Source organism: Gorilla gorilla, chromosome 21 (assembly GCF_029281585.2).
Source record: "Gorilla gorilla gorilla isolate KB3781 chromosome 21, NHGRI_mGorGor1-v2.1_pri, whole genome shotgun sequence".
NCBI classification, from domain to species: Eukaryota; Metazoa; Chordata; class Mammalia; order Primates; family Hominidae; genus Gorilla; species Gorilla gorilla.
The window spans coordinates 50,974,435-50,995,760 of NC_073245.2; the positions used below are offsets into that span (position 1 = coordinate 50,974,435).

Genomic DNA, 21,326 nt, shown 5'->3' on the forward strand with positions numbered 1-21,326 from the left:
ACCAGGTGTAAGCGTCCGAGGCCTCTCCCTGTGGAGTCACACAGGACATAATTTCCCCAGCAGTGCCTTGTAAGAGCACGTTAAGTGTTGCCAACCAGGGAAGCTTGTAGGAGACGCAGTGTCTAGGGTTTTTATTTGGGGGCTGATCACATAGGCACCCCCTGCTTGGAGCATACCCAAATTCCAGGCTCACAGAAGGGAAGCACGTGTTTGGCATAAACCACATTATTTGTGTGAATGGGCTTATTGAGCCATTCTTATCAGGTGGTGGTAGGAACCCTCCCAAAATCCAAGTTCCCAGATGCCTACCAAGGCACCACCCTTGTAAGTATGCCTTTCTAAGGTAACAGTAGGGTGGTCCTGTTAACTCTTTTCTGCACAGCTCTTATTTTTAGGCCATAGTGATGAACCACGAAGGAGTCTAAGCAGGGAATGTGATCTGATTTACATTTAGTAAGATATATTTGACACTGTTGTGCAAAATAGAGTATTAAGAGAAATATTGGAAGCAGACCAGTTAGGAGGCAGCTTCCCAGCCTCTAGGAGGAAGTCCTCACTCCACTCGCCAGGATTTACAGGATCTCTTGTGTTCTGACCTTGAGAACTGTCCAGGGTTCTCTCATCATTCCCCCTTCCACCCGCTCGTCAGCCACAGCTAACCACTATTAGTTTTCCAGAGTTTTCCTGCCTCAGGGCCTTTGTACATGCTGGCTCCCTTTGCATAGAATACTCTTTCTCCTCATCCAGCTCTCTCAGTGGCTGGTTTCCTGGAAATCACTTCCTCCAGGAAGCCTTCCCTGTCTTTCCCTATGTTCCTTACAAGATCTTCCACCTCTCGTAAGGGAAGAGACAGCCACTGTCTTGTGAAATGTGTCCCAAGCCCTTGGCACAGTATCACTTGGTAGCTCTGCAGGAAATACAAAAGCAGTGGCAGAGGGAGTGGAAGAGAGGGAGTTGATGTGAAAGAGGCTAAGGCAGTCAAATTGTCAGAGCTTGATAGTAAGTTGGATCTGGGGAGGGAAGTCGGACCTAAGATAATTCCTAAGTTCTAAGTGGAGCAACTAGTTTGCTGATTAAGAGATTCACTGAATGAGGAGCCGTGGGAGGGAGGACAGGCTTAAGGGAGAGGATAGTACGTTCCATTTCCAGGGTGGGTTGAGTTTCCAGTGGACACACGAAAAGGTGGCCACAGCTAGCTGGATGAGCGCTCGGTGGGTAAGGGGGAAAGCAAGAGGGTAGTTTTACACCCTCCCACCTGCCACAAGTATAAAATGTGCTCTGGGCACTCTTTGGGAGGGTAGTGATGTTAAGGATGAACCCCTAAAGAACACTAGCATTTAAGGGCTGTAGGACACCCATGAGTCTAAGAAGGAGGTGGAGGAAGAGGAGTAGGGAGCAGGAGAGAGCAGCAGTGCTGAAGCCAGGGGGTGACAGTAAGGGGCATGAGCATGGGGCTGGGTCACGCTGGCAGCGGCGACTTAGGATGAAGTAGTAGAGAAAAAAATCTTAGAGGATTTTCAAGATCTATTTCTTGGTAATTTCCAAAGTCTCCCATGAATTACTCTGTGAGCATTGGTTGTGGAATGCTGCTACCAGCCAGATCTTTTCCCAGCCCTGCTTTTGCTGTTATGGTCTCACCTGGCCTAGCCTCAGCTCACCCCTCCCCTCCTGTTTCTGCCCCCTTTCACATTGCTAATGTAATGAGTGTGTCACACTGTCACTAAGCCCTGATGTTCCAATTTTAGATTATGTATTCAGCAGTGGCTCAAACATACCAACCACCTAAGGCCCTCCATGATCATTAGAAGGAGGAGAACCCCAAGATGTGCAAATTTACAACTTTAAGTTCCTGTTTTTTCTTAAACAGTAAAACATTTTTAAATATTACAAAAATATCAGACAATTTAAACCAAAATGAAAACCAAGAAAACTGTAGTTTCAGCCTCTGTGAGCAATGTTCTTTGTATACTTTCCAGTCGTTTTCATCTCATGTGTGGTTTTAACCAAAAAGAGATTGTTGATAGCTTATTTTGTAACCTGTATTTTTTTCACTTTCAAATTATTATGACAATTTTTTTATATCAATAGGTACATTTCCAGAGCATCCTTTTTATGGCTGTATAGTCTATTAACCATATGTCTTGCTGCATTTTTTATTAGTAATGATGACAGCTATGCTTTATTGAATACTCTGTACCAGGCAGCATCTACCATGTGCCTTACACTCATGCACTTAAATCCCCTGAAGCCAGGGGGTGGGGCCTCTGGTTGTCCTAGTGACGAGGTCCTCATTCACAGGCCCCTTGCCCACGTGGCAAGCCCAGCAGCTGGACTCCTGAGCCTGCACTTTCCCACCTCCATTTGTGCATGCTGATTCCACTGTTATGGCCTCTGCCCTTCACTCCCGAAAGTTCTGAAATCACCATTCCAACCTGGAACTCATGGGATTGGTGGAGTGGGGAGGTGAGAGGGAGGTAGGAAGTGAGGCGGGTAACTCCAGAACACAGGAGGCCCGATGGGAGCTGCAGTGTTACCATAATGATCAGATCAGCCTAGCCGAGGGCCTTCTCAGAGCTGCTGAACCCCAGCCCAACTCCAATGAGAAGCAGGGGAAACTAAGTGCTGGCAGCTTCACAGAGAACGCCCAGGTCACCCCTCTCTGCTGCCATTTCTCCTGAGGCTCTTTTGCTACCCTGGCTAGAGCTGCCTTGCAGCGGCCCCTGTTTCCCTCTACTCAGAGTGGGGAGCGGGGCCAGGAAGGCCTTTTCCCCAGGTCACGGGCCAGCCTCCACTTCACCTCTCCCTGACAGCTTGTGGTTGACAGCATCATGCAGCAGGAGGCTGAGCCACTGGCCCCTCTCTGACCCCGAGTGTCAGGTCTTATGTTAGTAAAATGTCTGACAGCCGTCTGTTCTGGAGAGTCTGGGCATTCCAGCTCAGCTTTGTTTACAGGGTGTGGAGCTAGCCCCGAACTGTCTTGGAGTGCACTGGGCCCACCTATGTGTATATTTCTGGGGATAAAATATCGGGGGCTGTAGCTGAGCCAGGTCAACATTCACTCCTGGAGCCCTGGTGGAGGTGTCCTGGTGAATCTTTGTGTTTCAGGTTCAACTTGCCTCGAACCCTGTGCTGGATGCCTGGTACGGTGCTCGTGACTGGGCCTTGAACCACCTAGATGATAGTGAAGTTTGGATCACCAGGAAAGAGTATGAAGAAAAGGGAGGAGAGTACCTCAAGGAGCACTGTGCTTCCAACATCTATGTCCCCATCCGCCTGCCGAAGCAGGCCTCCCGCTCCTCAGATGCCCAGGCATCCAGCAAGGGCTCCGCTGCTGGTGGAGGTGGTGCTGGTGAGCAGGCATAGCAGAGGCCCTCCAGAGAGACTGCCCTGCACGCCATGCCTTGGGCCACGTTGGCAGTGTGACAGGACTGTGATTGTGCTAGATGTACCTGTCCAAGTCTGCTGGTCACATTTGGCAGCAAAATGGATTTCTCCTGGGGAGAACAAAGTTAAGGGACACTGAGACCTGCCCTTCAGAATTCGGTTCACTTGGGGGCTTCTGTGGTAGAGACTAACTGGCCTTCTGATGTCTTTGTTCAACTGTGGCGAGCTGTGGCATCAGCTTCCTGGAGCAGTAAATGAAGACAGAGTGGAGGACACAAATGTACAAAATGCACAAGACTGATTTCTTACCACATTTTAGTCTTTCTTGTTTTAAAAAAAATTCTTTAAAATTTATCTTGTCCGTGTAGATACTTTCTGGATGTATTCAGAAATTGCATGAATGCCCAGTGAGGGGAGGTCTTTCGTGCATATAAAAAGGTTATGTTTATTGCCGGGCACAGTGGCACATGCCTGTTAAGGCCCAGCTTTGTGGGAGGCTAAGGCAGGAGGATCGCTGGAGCTCAGGAGTTCGAGGCTATCGTGTGCGGTGATCGCACCTGTGAATAACCACTGCACTCCAGCCTGGGCAACATAGGAAGACCTTGTCTCTAAAAAGATACATTTTTCATAAAAGGTAATGTTTATTCAATAAAAGCAGTTGCCTCAGGAACCGGAAATATTTCCCTCCTCCTATTTTTTCCCCTTACAGATAAGGAGAAAAGCCCAGAAAGTTACCAGCATGTGAGGTCACTCTGCAAGCCAGGGACTTGCTTGGTGCCAGAGCCAGTGGCCCAACTTTGTTCATACTTTCTCTGCTGTAAACTTTTCCACCATACAAGGCCTACAAATGTTTTATTTCTGTCCTTCTGAGTTTGTTGGCTTCTTAACTTTTTCAGACTTTTTGGAAGAAAGATAGACTGGAGGAGGTTTATCCTGTAGCCTGTTCAGTTTTGCCATAACCTCCCATTCCCTGTACCTTCCCAGCTCTGTCTTAAGTGGACAGATAACCCCTCACTTTCACAGAGATTGCTTGGTGAGAATTTTCACTCAAAGACAACCAATTATTGATCCCAGAAGGCCCCTGAGCTAATATTGTCACCGAATTTGTACCTTTAAATCTTATGGAGCCTCTAGCCCACCCCTCTGATGAGGCCACCTTAGAACCTGTTTGCTCATACAGTTTACCAAGGGTCATCACCTGGATCTCCAGCTCTCAAGGGCTTAGAAACTGCAGACCGGAAGGGAAGGGGCAGTGGTGATGGAGAGTGGAAGACCACAGCTGACCGTAAACAAAGGAAAAAGGAAAGGTTATCGCAAACCTAAATAGAAGATGCACAGGGGGAAGATACTCCATTGAAAAGAAATGAAATAAGAAAGTAATAGATAAGGAAAAGAGGCAAAGGAAATTAAACTGTAGTTGAAGAAGAAAATTTAACTATATTGAGTTATGTGGTGGTGATGGTCAAAACAACATGACAAACTTTACCATCTTAACCATTTTTTTTTTTTTTTTTTCAAGACAGAGCCTCACTGTGTCGCCCAGGCTGGAGTGCAGTGGTGCAATCTCAGCTCACTGCAACCTCCGCCTCCCGGGTTCAAGCAATTCTCCTGCCTCAGCCTCCCGAGTAGCTGGGACTACAGGTCTGTGCCACCAAGCCCAGCTAATTTTTTGTATTTTTAGTAGAGATGGGGTTTCACTGTGTTAGCCAGGATGGTCTTGATCTCCTGACCTCATGATCCACCTGCCTTGGCCTCCCAAAGTGCTGGGATTGCAGGCGTGAGCCACTGCGCCCAGCCCATCTTAACCGTTTTTAAGCGTCAAGAACAGGGGTGTTAACTCTGTGCACATTGTTGGTCAAAAGATCTCCAGAACTTTTTCATCTTGTAAAACCACACTCAATACCCGTCAACTCCCTTCCCCCTGCCTCTGTCCATCCCCAGCTCTTTGCAACCACCATTCTACTTTGTAAGAGTTTTTCTTTAGATACCTCACATAAGAGAAGCCATACAGTATTTGTTGCTTTGTAACTGGCCTATTTCACTTGGCATAATGCCCTCAGGCTTCCTCCATGTTGTGGCATGTGTCAGAATTTCCTTCCCTTTTAAGGCTGAATAACATTCCATCGTATGGATATACCACATTTTCTTTCTTTACCTTCGATGGACATTTAGGCTGCTTCCATTTCTTGGCTATTGCAGGCAATGCTGCAATTAACATGGGAGTGCAGATATCTCTTCAGGATCCTCATTTCAATCCCTTTGGATATATACCCAGAAGTGGGACTGCTGGATCATATGGTAGTTCTATTTTTAATTTTTTGTGGAACACTCATCCTGTTTTCCATAGCAGCTGCACCATTTTCATTCCCACCATCAGTGCATGAGAGTTCCAGTTCCTCCACATCTTTCTTCACCAACTCATTATGCTGTTTTATTTTTTGATAGTTTCCTCATTTACTATCTTTCATCTTTTTGATAATAACCATTCTAACTGGGATAAGGTGATATTTCACTGTGGTTTTGATTTGCATTTCCGTGATGATGAGTGATGTGGAGCATCTCTCTGTTTGCTTATTGGCCATTTGCATGCCTTCTTTAGAGAAGTCTCTATTCATGTCATTAGCCCCTTTTTTAATCGGGTTATTTCATTTTTTGTTGAGTATAGGAGTTCTTTATATACTCTGGATATTAACCTCTTATTAGATACATGGTTTGCAAATATTTTCTCCCATTCTGTAGGTTACCTTTTCACTCTTGTTTCCTTTAATGTGCAGAAGTTAAGTTTGATATGGTCTCATTTGCCTGCTTTTGCTTTCATTGTCTGTTTTTGGTGTCATATCCAAGAAATCATTGCCAAATTCAATGCCGTGATGCTTTTTCCCTAAGTTTTCTTCTAGGAGTTTTTCAAGTCTTATATTTAGGTTTTATCAACTACATTACGTTTTATGTTGAAGAAAAAACAATGGAACAGAATTAATGTTTAAACTGATAATAAAATTTTCTTCCCCTACAAAACAAACCACCCTGAATATAAATACTGTAAGGACACTCTGTGTGCTTGGGAAAGTTGACTCAGAGGTGTCAGATCCTAGTGAAACGATTAGATTTTAAAGATAAAAGAAGTCCTCTCGGGCCAGGAGTGGTAGCTCATGCCTGTGATCCCAGCTCTTTGGGAGGCTGAGGCGGGCAGATCACTTGAGGCCAGGAGTTTGAGACCAGCCTGGCCAACATGGCAAAACCCCGTCTCTGCTAAAAATACAAAACTTAGCCGGGCTTGGTGGTGCACACTTGTAATCCCAGCTACTTGGGAGGCTGAGGCATGAGAATTGCTTGAACCCAAGAGGCCAAGGTTGCAGTGAGCCAAGATCGCACCACTGCACTCCAGCCTGGGCAACAGAGCAAGACTGTCTCAAAAAAAAAAAAAAAAAGTCCTCTCAGCCTCCATGCAGGCTTACACAAGAAAGGGAAATTAGATGGTGTCAGACTTTTTAACAGCACTAATACTAGGCAGTTAAATAAGTTGAATAATTAGAAAACAAAAATGATAAATTTGTTTGAAGAAGGATGGCAACATTTTTAAACTACTAGAAAACCTAATTAATGTAGAAAGCACAAATGCATGTAATAAATAAGGTACTAGTCATCAAAAGAAGAAATAGGTTGGGCTCAGTGACTCACACCTGTAATCCTAGTGCTTTGGGAGGCCGAGGCAGGAAGATCACTTGAGTCTGGGAGTTTTGAGACCAGCCTGGACAACATAGGGAGACTCCACCTGTACAAAAAAATTTAAAAATCAGCTGGGTGTGGTGTTGCATGTCTGTGGTTCCAGCTGCTCAGGAGGCTGAGGTGGGAGGATTGCTGCAGTGAGCCATGATTGTGTCACTGCACTCCAGCCCGGCCAACAAAGTGAGACCGTGTCTCAAATAAATAATCATCTATTTTGCACACACTCTGGAAATACATGACAAAATCTAGCTGCAATTGTCAATTTTCTGCATTCAAGCCTTTAATTTCAAAAAAGTGAATTTTCTAGGAAAATAATTCACCAAAACTGACCTTAACAGAGATATATAAAGTTCAAACAGACTTTTTTTTTTTTTTCCATAGATGAACTCAAGAAAATTGCCACAGAGCTGCCCCCCTCCCTCCAAAAAACTCCAGGTCCAGTTGAGTTTAATAGCTATTAGCCTTAAACACTAGATAATTCCAGTGTTCCTTAAACTTTACCAGAGCATAGGAAAAAAAAATTAAATGATTTTTATGTAGTGAGTATAATGTTGCTATCAAAATCCAGTAGGTTGTACACACACACACAAAACAATCTTGCTTAAAAATATCAATGGAGAAAACAAATTATTTGCAATTGAAATCCACCAACACGTTAAAAAATAACATCATGGCCGGGTGCAGTGGCTCACGCCTGTAATCCCAGCACTTTGGCAGGCCCAGGCTGGCAAATCATGAGGTCAAGAGATCGAGACCATCCTGGCCAACATGGTGAAACCCCGTCTCTACTAAAAATACAAAAATTAGCTGGGCATGGTGGCACGCGCCTGTAGTCCCAGCTGCTTGGGAGGCTGAGGCAGGAGAATTGCTTGAACCCGGAAGGCGGAGGTTGCAGTGAGCTGAGATCGCACCACTGCACTCCAGCCTGGTGACAGAGCAAGACGCTATCTCAAAACAAAACGAAACAAACAAAAACATCGTGACCAAATGGGTTTTATTCCAGGAAATGCGAATGTATGTGTCAAACACCAAAATCTCAGTGGCTTAACACCAAGTATATTTCTTATGCTGCATGTTCAGTAAATACCAGTATGGTGGAGTGTGGGGAAGAGGTGATGCATTGCTGTGGATAATTAATTACTCCACACCATCTTATGATCCTTCCATCTCAACGCAAAGCAAGGAAAGAGAACATCAAGCGTTAAGTCCTGGCTCCCAAATGTGCCACCCAGAACATATCCACCACGAGTACTCAAATTTCACTGGCCAAAGCAGGTCATTTAGCCATGTTTAATTTCTTAGTATTTCATTTTTAGTTATTTAGTATTTCTATTTATTTATGACTGTATGCCCTTGTGTGTGTGTGTGTGTGTGTGTGTGTGTGTGTGTGTGGTGGTGGTTCTAGGAATTACAATATGCATCCTTAAAATATTACACTCTGGGGGGGTTGCAGGCAGAAAAAAAATTACAGTCTGCCATTAATTAATTCTACAATACTTCACATACAGTGTCAGAATGCTACCATATATACGTGGTGTACCACAGTATAACTCTCTTTCCCCCCAGTTGGTCATTTGTGGTATTGTCATGTATTTTATCTACTATTATGTTGTGAATCCCATAACAGTATGAATTTTTTTTATGTAGTAGTCTTCTAGAGAAATGTAAACAGATGGTCTTGGCTGGGTGTGGTGGCTCACCCCTGTGATCCCAGCACTTTGGGAGGCCAAGATGAGAGGACTGCTTGAGCTCAGGAGTTCAAGACCAACCTGGGTAACATAGCAAGACCCTGTCTCTATTAAAAAACAAACAAATGCCGGGCGCGGTGGCTCATGCCTGTAATCCCAGCACTTTGGGAGGCTGAGGCGGGCGGATCATGAGGTCAAGAAATCAAGACCATCCTGGCCAACATGGTGAAACCCCATCTCTACTAAAAATACAAAAATTAGCTGAGTGTGGTGGCACATGCCTATAGTCCCAGCTACTCAGGAGGCTGAGGCAGGAGAATCTCTTGAACCCAGGAGGCGGAGGTTGCAGTGAGCCGAGATCGTGTCACTGCACTCCAGCCTGGTGACAGAGCGAGACTCCATCTAAAAAAAAAAAAACAAACAAACTCTTAGCTGACGGTGGTGGTGCACGCCTGTAGTCCCAGCTACTCAGGAGGCTGAAGCGGGAGAATTGCTTGAACCTGGGAGGTCAAGGCTGCAGTGAGCCATGATTGTGCCACTGCACTCCAGCCTGGGTGACAGAGAAGCAAGACCCTGTCTCAAAAAAAAAAAAAAGGAAAAAAAAGATGGTCTTCAGCACTAACCTGCAAGTTGGCCCTTTCCAGTACAGGAGAGTAGGGATGGAGGGAGGTCATTTCCTTGACGCTAGTCTCTCAGCTTGGACATTCCTCTGAGGAATGCTTAACAGGATGAGGGAGGGGGCTTCGCCTCTGGCCAGTGCCCAGCTTAAGTAGCCTTTTGGAAAAGTTCCGGAGGACATGGAGTGGGGTGGGGTTCTGCAAGCAGCCATTCCTCAGTCTGCACAACCCTCTGGTTCCACAAGAATTGGGAGATGAATTTGGCTGCCTGCACTTCCCAGCCTGCATCAGGTTTTTAAATTTTTATTTATTTGTTTATTTTTGAGATGGAGTCTCGCTCTGTCACCTAAGCTGGAGTGCAGTGGTGCGATCTTGGCTGACTGCAACCTCTACCTCCTGGGTTCAAGCGATTCTCCTGCCTCAGCCTCCCGAGTAGCTTGGACTACAGGCGTGTGCCACCATGCCTGGCTAGTTTTTTGTATTTTTAGTAGAGACGGGGTTTCACCATGTTAGCGAGGATGGTCTTGATCTCCTGACCTCGTGATCCACCTGCCTCAGCCTCCCAAAGCGCTGGGATTACAGGCGTGAGCCACCGCGCCCGGCCTGCTTCAGGTTTTGATGAGCACATGGCCAGGAGTAGGGTAGTGCTGTCCAGTCGATCCCCTGCCCGGGCAACCTCCTGTGGATTGCCTGGCATTGAGGTTGATCGTATGCCCTAGCCTGGACAAATTTCTGGAAACCCTTTTGCTTTAGTCATGGGGGCAGGGCTTTACCCACTGATACTCCCCAGCTTGCAATGCTTCAGCAATAATCTGGACTGGGTTTCATCACAGGTGGTGTTAAGTCTCCAAGGCTTTACATTTGGACTATTAATGACCATGCCCTGGTCATCAATAGAAAAGGGCACTCCAAGAGTGTGAACTAGGTCCTCGTGTTGATGGTGATTCTGCCAGCCTTTGCTACAGGCATTCCTTTAGCCGTTCAGAGAAGATACACTCAAATGCTACAGTATACTCTAAGATATGAATAAAATGGACCAGGATATTTTCAGAAGGCCCCAAAGGAGAGGATGACTTGCCCTCATTTTCTTGACAACTTTTCTCACATCTGGGCCTGTGCAATAAGAAAGCTCTTACAAAACTGCTGAGACACACTGGGAAATCCAGGGTATACCGATCACATCCAGCCAGTTCTGGCACTCCTTGGTGTGTGCCAAGCTAGGGGCTATGGGAACAGGGTGAGTGGGTAGATCCTTTGATGTCCCTCCAAAGCTTTCTGGGGAGCACCAAAATGACAGGAATGCAAAATCTCTGAAGGCTCTTTTCTGAATTCCGAGCTGACTCTGCAGAAGGGCCAAACTTAAAGAAGCGGCCCGGGCCGAGCGCAGTGGCTCACACCTGTAATCCTAGCACTTTGGGAGGCTGAGGTGGGTGGATCGTCTGAGGTCAGGAGTTCGAGACCAGCCTGATCAACATGGTGAAACCCCATCTCTACTAAAAAATACAAAAATTAGCCGGGCGTGGTGGTGGGTGCCTGTAATTCCAGCTACTTTGGAGGCTGAGGCAGGAGAATCGCTTGAACCTGCGGGGGCAGAGGTTGCAGCGAGCTGAGATCACGTTACTTCACTCCAGCCTGGTTATAAGAGCGAAACTCCGTCTTGGGAGGTTGGGGGGGGCGGGGTGTGGGAAGAAGCCACCCGAGGAGCCTGGTAGGGTGATGAAGGTGAGAGCAGAGGTGTAGCTCAGGGCCGTGCAGCACCTCGGCTTTGGCTCTTTGCAGGCTGTAGAAGCAGAATCGTAAGACTTCTCCTGGCTTGTTTCTTTCCATTTCTCGATTTGACTCCTCAGCCTGCTCTTCTGGCTCCCTGCTGTCTAATGGAATTCCAGAGCTTGACCTTGAGAATGCAGATTCTCCCGATTGACAATTTCTAGAGAAGGGAATCTCAGAAAGACAAAGGAGATGTTCCTTCTTCCGCTGCAAGAGTGGAAAAGCAGACGCTCTCCTGAGAGCCTCATAAAGCTGGTGAAAGCCTGTTCTGATAAAGCACCCAGGAAATCATTCCTCCCACCCCCTGCTCCCAGGACAGGCACTTAGGTGAGAATGTGTGACTCATCCAGTTCTGATACCCGCTGCAAATGGTATATGAAACAAAGGAATCTTTTAAGCCACCTGGGCTTCAAAGAAATGTAACTGTGTACTTTTTTTTTTTAATCTGCTTTTAAATTGGTAACCTTGCTTAATTGCATGTTGCCCTGGTAATAACCTTGCAATTGACATCTCTTTTTAAAAAATGAAGGTCTACAATGTCTGTATTGGCCAGAAGAGCTTTGCAAGTTTCTTTGTTCATCTTTCTCCTATGACTATGATTTTCTTCGAACAAAGAGTTTGAGAGGCCTTGCTTTGTTTTAAATTAACAATACATACTTTGCATATTTGACTTGAGAATTGTGTGTATGTTATACACTACTATAAAACAAACCAATTTCAATAAAAATAAAAGCACAATCCTTAAAATCAAAGCAAAGTGAAACAATTGAACCTCATTATATATCAAGTTGGTGGTTTACTCACACGGAGAGGACTTATTTTAAGTGACTTTAATTAGGTGACTTTATTTTAAGTGACTTTCCATGGTAGTTGGAAAAAAAGAAACCACAGTAGTTGAATGTATATCTTTAGTGGGATATATTCTAAGAACACAAAATAACCGCCCAGTAAGAAATCTTACTGTTTTCAGTAATTATGTTGTTAGTAATGGCATTGGTATGATTATTCTGAAGATATAAATATGTGTGTATATATTCAAATAATATTAACATTGTTAGCAACCAAGATTTTCAGTATAACAAGATATAAAAATATAAAATAAAAACTGAAAAATCATATAATCCTAAATTTGAATTGCACGTATCCGTATGAACACATGATGTATTTTCTCTTTACAAATATTAATTAACCTAGAACAACAAACAGCCAATCAAACAGGCAAATCACCTGAGGTCAGGAGTTCAAAACCAGTCTGACCAACACAGTGAAATCCTGTCTCTACTAAAAATACAAAAAATTAGCCAGGCGTGGTAGCAGGCGCCTGTAATCCCAGCTACTAGGGAGACTGAGGCGGGAGAATCGCTTGACCCTGGGAGGCAGAGCTTGCGGTGAGCCGAGATTACACCACTACACTCCAGTCTAGGCGACAGAGTGAGACTCCATCTCAAAAAAAACAAGCAACAACAAAACAACAATGACAACAACAATAAAACCCTCAAAATTCAGGAGTCCACTTGAAGGGGCTCCCGCTGGCCCAGGAATGGGACAATTTGAGCATCTGAAAAAATAACAATGAAAGGTTGAAACATATTAAAATCTATGAATTCATCATGGTCACCTTTGGAGAATGCTAGGGAACCAGTTCATTATTCTGAAACTAGGAAATAAAGGGCAAAAGCAGGCATAGATCTCACCTTTCTTGTAGAAACTGTACCTCATGGCAACCGAACAGATAATAAGGGAATGTTTTTCTTTGTAGAGGATTTCCGGCTAAATAAATGAAAACAGAATGATGAAATATCTACCACCATTTTCTCTTTCTTTCTCTCTTTCTCTCTTTTTTTTTTTTTTTTTTTTTGAGACGCAGTCTGGCTCTGTCATCCAGGGTGGAGTGCAATGGTGTGATCTTGGCTCACTGCAACCTCTGCCTACTGAATACCACCATTTTCTAGCTCCTAATGAAATAAAGGCAAGAGACAAATCTTCATCAATGACAGCTAAAAACCACTCGGTGAAAAGTTGATGGAAGGCTGGGCACAGTGGCTCATGCCTATAATCCCAGCACTTTAGGAGGCCGAGGCAGGTGGATCACCTGAGGTCAGGAGTTCGTGAACAGCCTGCCAACATGGTGAAACCCCGTCTATGAAACTACAAAAATTAGCTAGGCGTGGTGGCGCACCCCAGTAGTCCCAGCTACTTGGGAGGCTGAGGCAGGAGAATCACTTGGAGGTTGCAGTGAGCCGAGATCGTACCACTGCACTCCAGCCTGGGTGACAGACAGAGTTGGTCTCAAACAAAAAAAAAAAAAAAAAAAGAAAAAGAGTTGATGGACATCTTTATAATGGATGGATATTATGTGACTCCTGGTGTGATACAATACGACATACTGAACATCATCCATGAAGAATTCTTAGGAAAAAATTTGAACCTGAATGTGATCAAGCCACTAAATTTAACTGCCATTTTACTAGAAATTCTGGGGACAGAGAAACATATTATGAATTAGCATCCCAACAGGAAGCAGATGGGATACTCAGGTTAGGAGAATGAGACGTGAAGGCAGGGTGTAAAGATGGTGCAGGGTCTGGGGAAGGTCCTCAGAGAAGCCTTTACAATAGGAAAGGAGAGGCTACCCAAATTTGGAAGGAGAAAGAGTTGTATAGAACAGTTGTGTTGAGAGGGACACAGCTTCAGTCAAGAAGCACAGCCAAACCAAGGTGGCCTTGCCAGGAGGGAGACAGGGAAATACACGCCCCAACTGCATTGTCCTCCCTCCCTCCCACACCTGCCAGGGCTCCCTATTGGCCAAACCCATCTGAAGCCAGAGGGCAAGAGAGCACAGCTGATGTAATTCACACATGGCAATCTCCAAGGGCAAATTCAAAGGTCAGAGTGGAGAAGGGTAGTTGCTAAATGGGACAAATGAGTACAGTCTGTCACAAACATGATAAATAACACCACAGGGCTGCAAACAGCAAAATCCAGAATGCAGAAAACTCTCCAGGACAAATAGCATTTTCCCCCCACCAAACAAATTGCAAAGGGGGAAAAAGAGAGGGAGAAGATATAAATTAAAAGAAAATTTAGGCCGGTGCGGTGGTTCACGCCTGTAATCCCAACACTTTGGGAGGCCAAGGTGGGCGGATCGCTTGAGGGCAGAAGTTTGATACAAACCTGGACAACGTGGTGAAACCCTGTCTCTACCAAAACATACAAAAAAAAAAAAAAAAAAAAACTAGCCAAGCATGATGATGCACACCTGTAGTCCCAGCTACTCAGGAGGATCAGATGGGTGGGTCGCTTGAACCCGGAAGGCAGAGGTTGCAGTGAGCCGAGATCATGCCACTGCACTCCAGCGTGGGTGACAGATCAAGACTTGGCCTTAAAAAGAGAGAGAGAGAGGAGAGAGAAAAGAAAAAAGAAAATTTAAAAGCATAACAAAAATATAAAGTGTGGACCTTGTTTGGTTCCTAATTCTAATAAGCCATGTTTGATAAAAGAAACTTCTGAGCAAATCTGGCAAATGTGGATATTTAATAATATGAAAGAATTATTGATAGTTTTTAAAGATGTGGTTGTGATTTTTGTAGTTTTATGGAGGGAAAGAGAGAGTGAGTGAGCTTGTCTTATAGAGATGCATATTGAAATGTTGGCAGCTGGAGTCATATTTGGGATTTGCTCCAAAATAGGCAAAGGCTTATAGATAAAACAAGAGTGAGTGACCGTGTGTTGATTGTCACTGAATATGGGGGAATAGGTACACAGGGGCTGGTTATACTTCTCTGTTTTTGTGTGTGTTTAAAATTTTCCATTAAAAAAATTAAAAAGTTGAGCCAGGCACAGTGACTCATGCCTATAATCCCAGCACTTTGGGAGGCTGAGGTGGGAGGATCCCTTGAGCCCAGGAGTTTGAGACTAGCCTGGGCAATGTAGCAAGGCCCCTGTCTCTACAAAAGCAAAAAAAATTAGTGAGGCATGGTGACCCAGCTACTCCGGAAGCTGAGGTGGGAAGATCACTTGAGCCTGGGAGATCCAGGCTGCAGTGAGCAGTGATTGTGCCACTGCCCTTTGGCCTGGGTTGCAGTGAGACTGTCTCAAAAAATAAGATAAAAAGTAATGACACTCTTGTCTAGCCTTGTTTTGTTTATCATATAGCAATATTTCTTGGGTATCACTCAGTAGCAGTGCATAGTGAGCTGCTGCTTAAAAAAAAAAAACAAAAAAAAAACCAGGAGTCTCACTATTGTTTCACAGGCTGGTCTCAAACTCCTGGGCTCAAGCGATCCTCTCACCTCGGCCTCCTGAGTAGCTGGGATTACAAGTGGGGATGCTTCTTCCTTGTCTCTTTATAATGTATGTCTGTATAAATTATATGTGTCACAAACATGATAACGCCATGGACATGCAATCAGCATATCTATGACATATACATATACATTTTACTCAAATGGTAGCATACTACAGCTTAACAATATGTCTTGAAGATCACTCCATGTCAATACAAACCAAGCTTCTGCTTTTTTCCCTTATCTTAATATTATTTTTCATGGATAATGCATTGAAAATCTACTCTCCAACCTTGGCTCTTCTTTTTTTTTTTTTTTTGGAGATGGAGTCTCACTCTGTCACCTAAGCTGGAGTGCAGTGGCACAATCTTGGCTCCCTGCAACCTTCACCTCCCAGGTTCAAGCGATTCTCCTGTCTCAGCCTCCTGAGTAGCTGGGATTACAGGTGCCCATTACCATGCCCAGCTAATTTTTAAATTTTTTTTTAGTAGAGATGGGGTTTCACCATGTTGGCCAGGCTGGTCTCGATCTCTTGACCTCAAGTGATCCACCTGCCTCAGCCTCCCAAAGGGCTGGGTTTTCAGACGTGAGCCACTGCGCCCGGCCTCCTTGGCTCTTTTCTCTTAAGAAACGGATGAGAATTGCAAACATTTTCCCATGATGGTATTTGTCTTTTAACTTTGTTGGGGTGTTTTTCCACTCAGATTCTTTTCGTGGACTTAAATTGCTTTTGGGTTTTATGTCATGCTTTAAAAGGCCTCACTCACTTTGAGATAACAAAAAAAAAATCCTACGTTTTCTTTTCATATATGTGTTTTTTTAAAAATCCTTTTTGGGCTGGGCACGGTGGCTCACGCCTGTAATCCCAGCACTTTGGGAGGCCGAGGCGGGTAGATCCCTTGAGGTGAGGAGTTCGAGACCAGCCTGGTCAATATAGTGAAACCTCATCTCTATTAAAAATACAAAAATTAGCCAGGTGTGTTGGCGCGGGCCTGTAGTCCCAGACATTTGGGAGGCTGAGGCAGAAGAATCGCTTGAACCCGGGAGGTGGAGGTTGCAGTGAGCCAAGATCGTGCCACTGTACTCTGGCCTGGGTGACAGAGCAAGATTCCATCTCAAAAAAAAAAAAAATCCTTTTTGGTAATACATACACACATATAATGATATAAAACATAAATGTACACCCAAACAACTGTGGCTAAATGAACACCTGCATGACCACCACCCTCTGTGGTCAAGAAATAGAATACTGCTGCCACCCTAGAAGCCTCCAGTATGATCCATCTTCCCTCATTAAAATCCACTCCTTCCTCCTTAGAAGAGACCATTGTACTGATGTCAGTGGTATTCTGTTTCATGTTCCTTATCATGTTGCTACCTCATTATGCATCCCTAAACATTATTCTGTTGTTGTTGTTTTGAGACAGAGTCTTACTCTGTCAGCCAGGCTGGAGTGCAGCGGTACAATCATGAGTTTGAGGCTCACTGCAGCCTCAAACTCCTGGACTCAAGTGATCCTCCTACCTTAGCCTTCTGAGTGGCCAGGGCTGCAGGCATGTGCCATCGTGCCCAGCTAATTATTTTATTTTTTGTAGAGACAGGGGCCTCCTTTTGTTACCTAGGTTGGTCTCAAATTCTTGGGCTCAAGCAACCCTCCTGTCTTGGCCTCCCAAAGCTCTGGGATTATAGGCATGAGCCACTGAACCTAGCCCCTAAACATTGTTTTTTGTTTGTTTGTTTGTTTGTTTTTGAGACAGAGTCTCACTCTGTTGCTCAGACTGGAGTGCAGTGATGCAATCTCTGCAACCTCTGCCTCTCGGGTTCAAGTGATTCTCCTGTCTCAGTCTCCCAAGTAGCTGGGATTACATGGGCATGCCACCATGCGCAGCTAATTTTTGTGTTTTTTTTGTGTGTGTGTGCAGATAGGGTTTCACCATGTTGGCCAGGCTGGTCTCGAACTCCTGACCTCAGGTGATCCACCCACCTCGGCCTCCCAAAGTGCTGGGATTAGAGGTGTGAGCCACTGCACCCGGCCAACATTGTTTTTAAGATCCATTCATGTTGTGTGTAGCTGTGGTTCATTTTCATTGCTTTGTAGTATTTTATTGTATGCACGTACCATAATTTATTTATCCAGTTGGAATTTATCCTGTCAAAGATTTGCAGTAAGTCTCCAGCTGAATTTCTTTTCAGGCGACTAGCCAGTTGCACCAACAATATTTAGTGAGTAATCCGTCTTTTCTCCACTAATGTAAATGCTACTTTTATTATTTATTAAATGACCTTAAATATTGTGGTCTACTTCCAGACTTGCTCTTCTGCTCCATTCATCTTTCTATTTCTGGATTTGCAATGAACAGTTTATTATTGTCACTTTATAATACACTTTAAGATCTGGCAGAGTTTGTCTCCCGCATTTCTCTTTTTTTTTCAGAACTTTTCTTGATTTCCCTGCATGATCTTTGGAATCAGCTTGTCAAGATCCAAAATAATCCTGTTGGTATGTTTGTTTGTATCCCATTAAAATTATAGATGAAAAGATAGAAAGATGGTATCTTTTCTTCAATTGACTCCTCTAGCCAAAAATGGATATGACTTTTTCCTTTATTCAAGTCTCATGGCACATAATAGCCTTTGAAAGTTTTAGTCATATAGTTCCTGTACATTCCTTGTGAAGTAACTCATTCATTTAAACATTTGAATAGTATTCTATTATGTTTCATTCCATGGTTTATTTAATCATTCTATCTTTGAATGGCATTTGAATAAATCTGTTTCCAAGTTTATTCTGTTACATATAGCACTGCAAAGAGTATCCCTGCAAAAATATGTATTTGGAAATGATGTTACTATAAATGAAGTTGATGGACCAAAGGATTTTAAAAATATAAAATCATAAGATAATAAAGGTCATGCTAATATAAAAATAAACAAGAAATTAAAGAACAGTGTGCTATTGGTCAAGTGTGGTGGCTCACACCTGTAATCCCAGCACTTTGGGAGGCTGAGGCGGGTGGATCGCTTGAGGCCAGGAGTTTGAAACCAGCCTGGCCAACATGGTGAAACCCGTCTGTACTAAAAACACAAAAAGTTAGCCAGGCATGGTGGCGCACACCTGTAATCCCAGCTACTCGGGAGTCTGAGGCACGAGAATCGCTTGAACCCGAGAGGTGGAGATTGCAGTCAGGTAAGATCACATCACTGCACTCCAGCCTGGGTGACAGAGCAAGACTCTGTCTAAAAATATATATATATATATAATATATAAAATATATATATAATATATAAAATATATATAATATATATAATATATAATATAATATATATCTTATATATTATATATATAGTGTGCTATCATGTAAAAAAAGAATATGAGGATAAACAAAATATACCAAAATAAGGGTAAAATATGTAATATCCTTGTATTAAGTAGAGGATCATAGCAGGAAAGTAAAGTGATTATTATGGTACTATTACTATTACACTGGTCTTGACTGCAAAATCATTTCCTGCCTGTCCCCAGGCTGGAGGTCAGAAATGACAAAGCTGCCACCATTAACTCTGTTGAGGTTCTACTTCAGGGCTTTTTTTCACTGAGGTGGACACCTGGAAAGCCTCCACTACAGGCCCATAGCCAGGCAAGGGAATGGAAGCTGCCCGAGGGCTCCAGCTGCTCACTGAGTTAACATGTGGGAGGTGGACCACAGCAACTATGTGGGGAAACCCTGTCTGCACACTGAATCCCAGCAGAATCTAGCAGAGCCAAGAGCTGAGTAACACAGAGCCCCAAGGACATCATGTGAGACCCTGGATCCAGCCTCACCTGAGGATGTTTCAGAGCAGAGTTCTCTAAGGCACAAGCTACAAGTGAGCATGGCTGTAACAGGCCCAAGGGGGCACCAGAACTGGGGAGAGGGGCTTGGTGCCTCAAATATTGACTGCTTTGGGAACGGCAGGAGTGCTTGAGCGGTGGACACCGGCAGCAGCAGCGAGGCCCCTCTAGAAGCCTAAGAAGGGCGCTGGAGCAGAAGGGGACACACAGCAGGGGATTGGTTATCTATTGCTGCATAACACCCACCCCAAAATTTAGCTGCTTAAACAACAACTATTGTATTTGCTCAGGATTCTGTGGCTCAGCAATTCGTGCTGAGCTCAGCTGGGCAGTTCTTCTGCTGGTCATGCCAGAGTCACTCATATGTCTATAGTGATATGGAACTTAACGGGGCAGGTGGTCCAAGGTGGCCTCACTCACATGTCTGGGGCATCAGCTGGGATTCCTGGAACAGGTTGAGTGGCTGGATTATTCTGTGCATGTAGCCTCTCATCCTTAAGGAGTCTACTCCGACTTTATTCACAAGGTGACAGTGTTCCTAGAGAACCAGGCCCTGTGTATACATGCATCCCAAGCTCCTGCCTGCCTCATGTTTGCTGATGGCCCACTGGCCAGCGCAAGTCACATGGACAAGCCCCAAGTCAGTGTGAGAGGGGGCTATGCATAGGTGTGGATGTCAGGAAGCGTGGTCCATTGGACTCCATTAATGTCATGACATTGCCATGTAATATACAATGCATGCTTGGCCCTCAGCCTATATCTTAGCTCAGGTGAGACCTTCCCTGGGACAGCCCAAGCATAAGCAAGTGAGCCTGGCAGATGAGACTAGAGCTGGTGCAACCTGCATTAATGAGGGGATTGGTGCTTTGACAGGATTAAACCGGGGGCTAGCGTAGCACAGAGGAGGGGGCTTAACCAATGCCAGGGCTTTCAGAGGCCCTGTGGCTAGAGGTGACAAACACAGTCTCTCAAACCAGGCAGACCTGGGTTCAAGTCTTCACTCTGCCATTTCCTTCTTCTGTGGTCCTGGGCTAGTAACTCCCCTACTCTGACTGTCAGTTTCTTCATCTGTGAAATGGACCTCACAGGGTTGCTGTGAGAATCAAAGGAGCTCAGAAGAGCTTAGCGTGACACAAAGCAGCAGTCTATAAATGGTGGTGCTAGTGATCAATGTGATAAGAGTGGTGATAAACATCATGGTCCCTGATATTGGTGACAGGAGGCAGGGTCATGGATGTTCTGGATGAGCAGAGAGCTCTGGATAGGTGACTAGGAGTGGCCTGTTAGAGGAGGGCAGGGAAGGGCATCCCAGGCAGAGAGAGCGGTGCATCCAAAGGCGTGGAGGTAGGATTGAGAATGATGTGCATGACCAACTGCGACACCATCGGTGTGTGCAGTGTGCCTCGAGGACGGGTGCCATGGCAGACCGCATTTTCCCAAGACAGATATCGCCTATATCACATGATCGTCTGACAATGTGGCTGTTAGGAGCAGAATCATGTTCCCACAGATATATACGTTGAAGTCCAGTACCTCAGAATGTGACTGCATTTGGAGATAGGGCCTTAAAAGAGGGGATTGGCCGGACGCGGTGGCTCACACCTGTAATCCTAGCACTTTGGGAGGCCGAGGAAGGCAGATTGCCTGAGCTCAGGAGTTCGAGACCAGCCTGGGCAACACGGTGAAACCCCATCTCTACTAAAATACAAAAGAAATTAGCCGGGTGTGGTGGTGTGTGCCTGTAGTCCCAGCTACTCAGGAGGCTGAGGCAGGAGAATCGCTTGAACCCAGGAGGTAGAAGTTGCAGTAAGCCGAGATCATGCCACTGCACTCCAGCCTAGACAACAGAGCAAGACTCTGTCTCGACAAAAAAAAAAAAAGAGGTGATTAAGTTAAAATGAATGCGTTAGGGTGGGGCTGTAATCCAGTATGACTGTGTTCTTATAAGAAGAAGAGGAGACACCAGGCATGTGCCACGCAGAGGAAGAACCATGTGAGGACACAGTGAGAAGACAGCCATCTGCAA

General features: G+C 44.8%; 1 protein-coding gene across 2 annotated transcripts in view; it reads left to right on the top strand.

Annotated features, from left to right (window-relative positions):
* ACTR5 (actin related protein 5) overlaps positions 1-18,406 on the top strand; it is a 39,035-nt gene extending 20,629 nt beyond the window's left edge. The window contains exon 9 of one of the 2 annotated variants that reach the window (XM_031005016.3): positions 17,903-18,406. In XM_031005016.3, the coding sequence (XP_030860876.2) occupies positions 17,903-17,914 (12 nt within the window). In that variant the 3' untranslated portion in view covers positions 17,915-18,406. Of the gene's footprint in view, positions 1-3,105; positions 6,829-17,902 lie in introns of those variants that run through there. The other variant, XM_031005015.3, reaches the window with a different exon arrangement.
* The last annotated feature ends 2,920 nt before the right edge of the window (positions 18,407-21,326 follow it).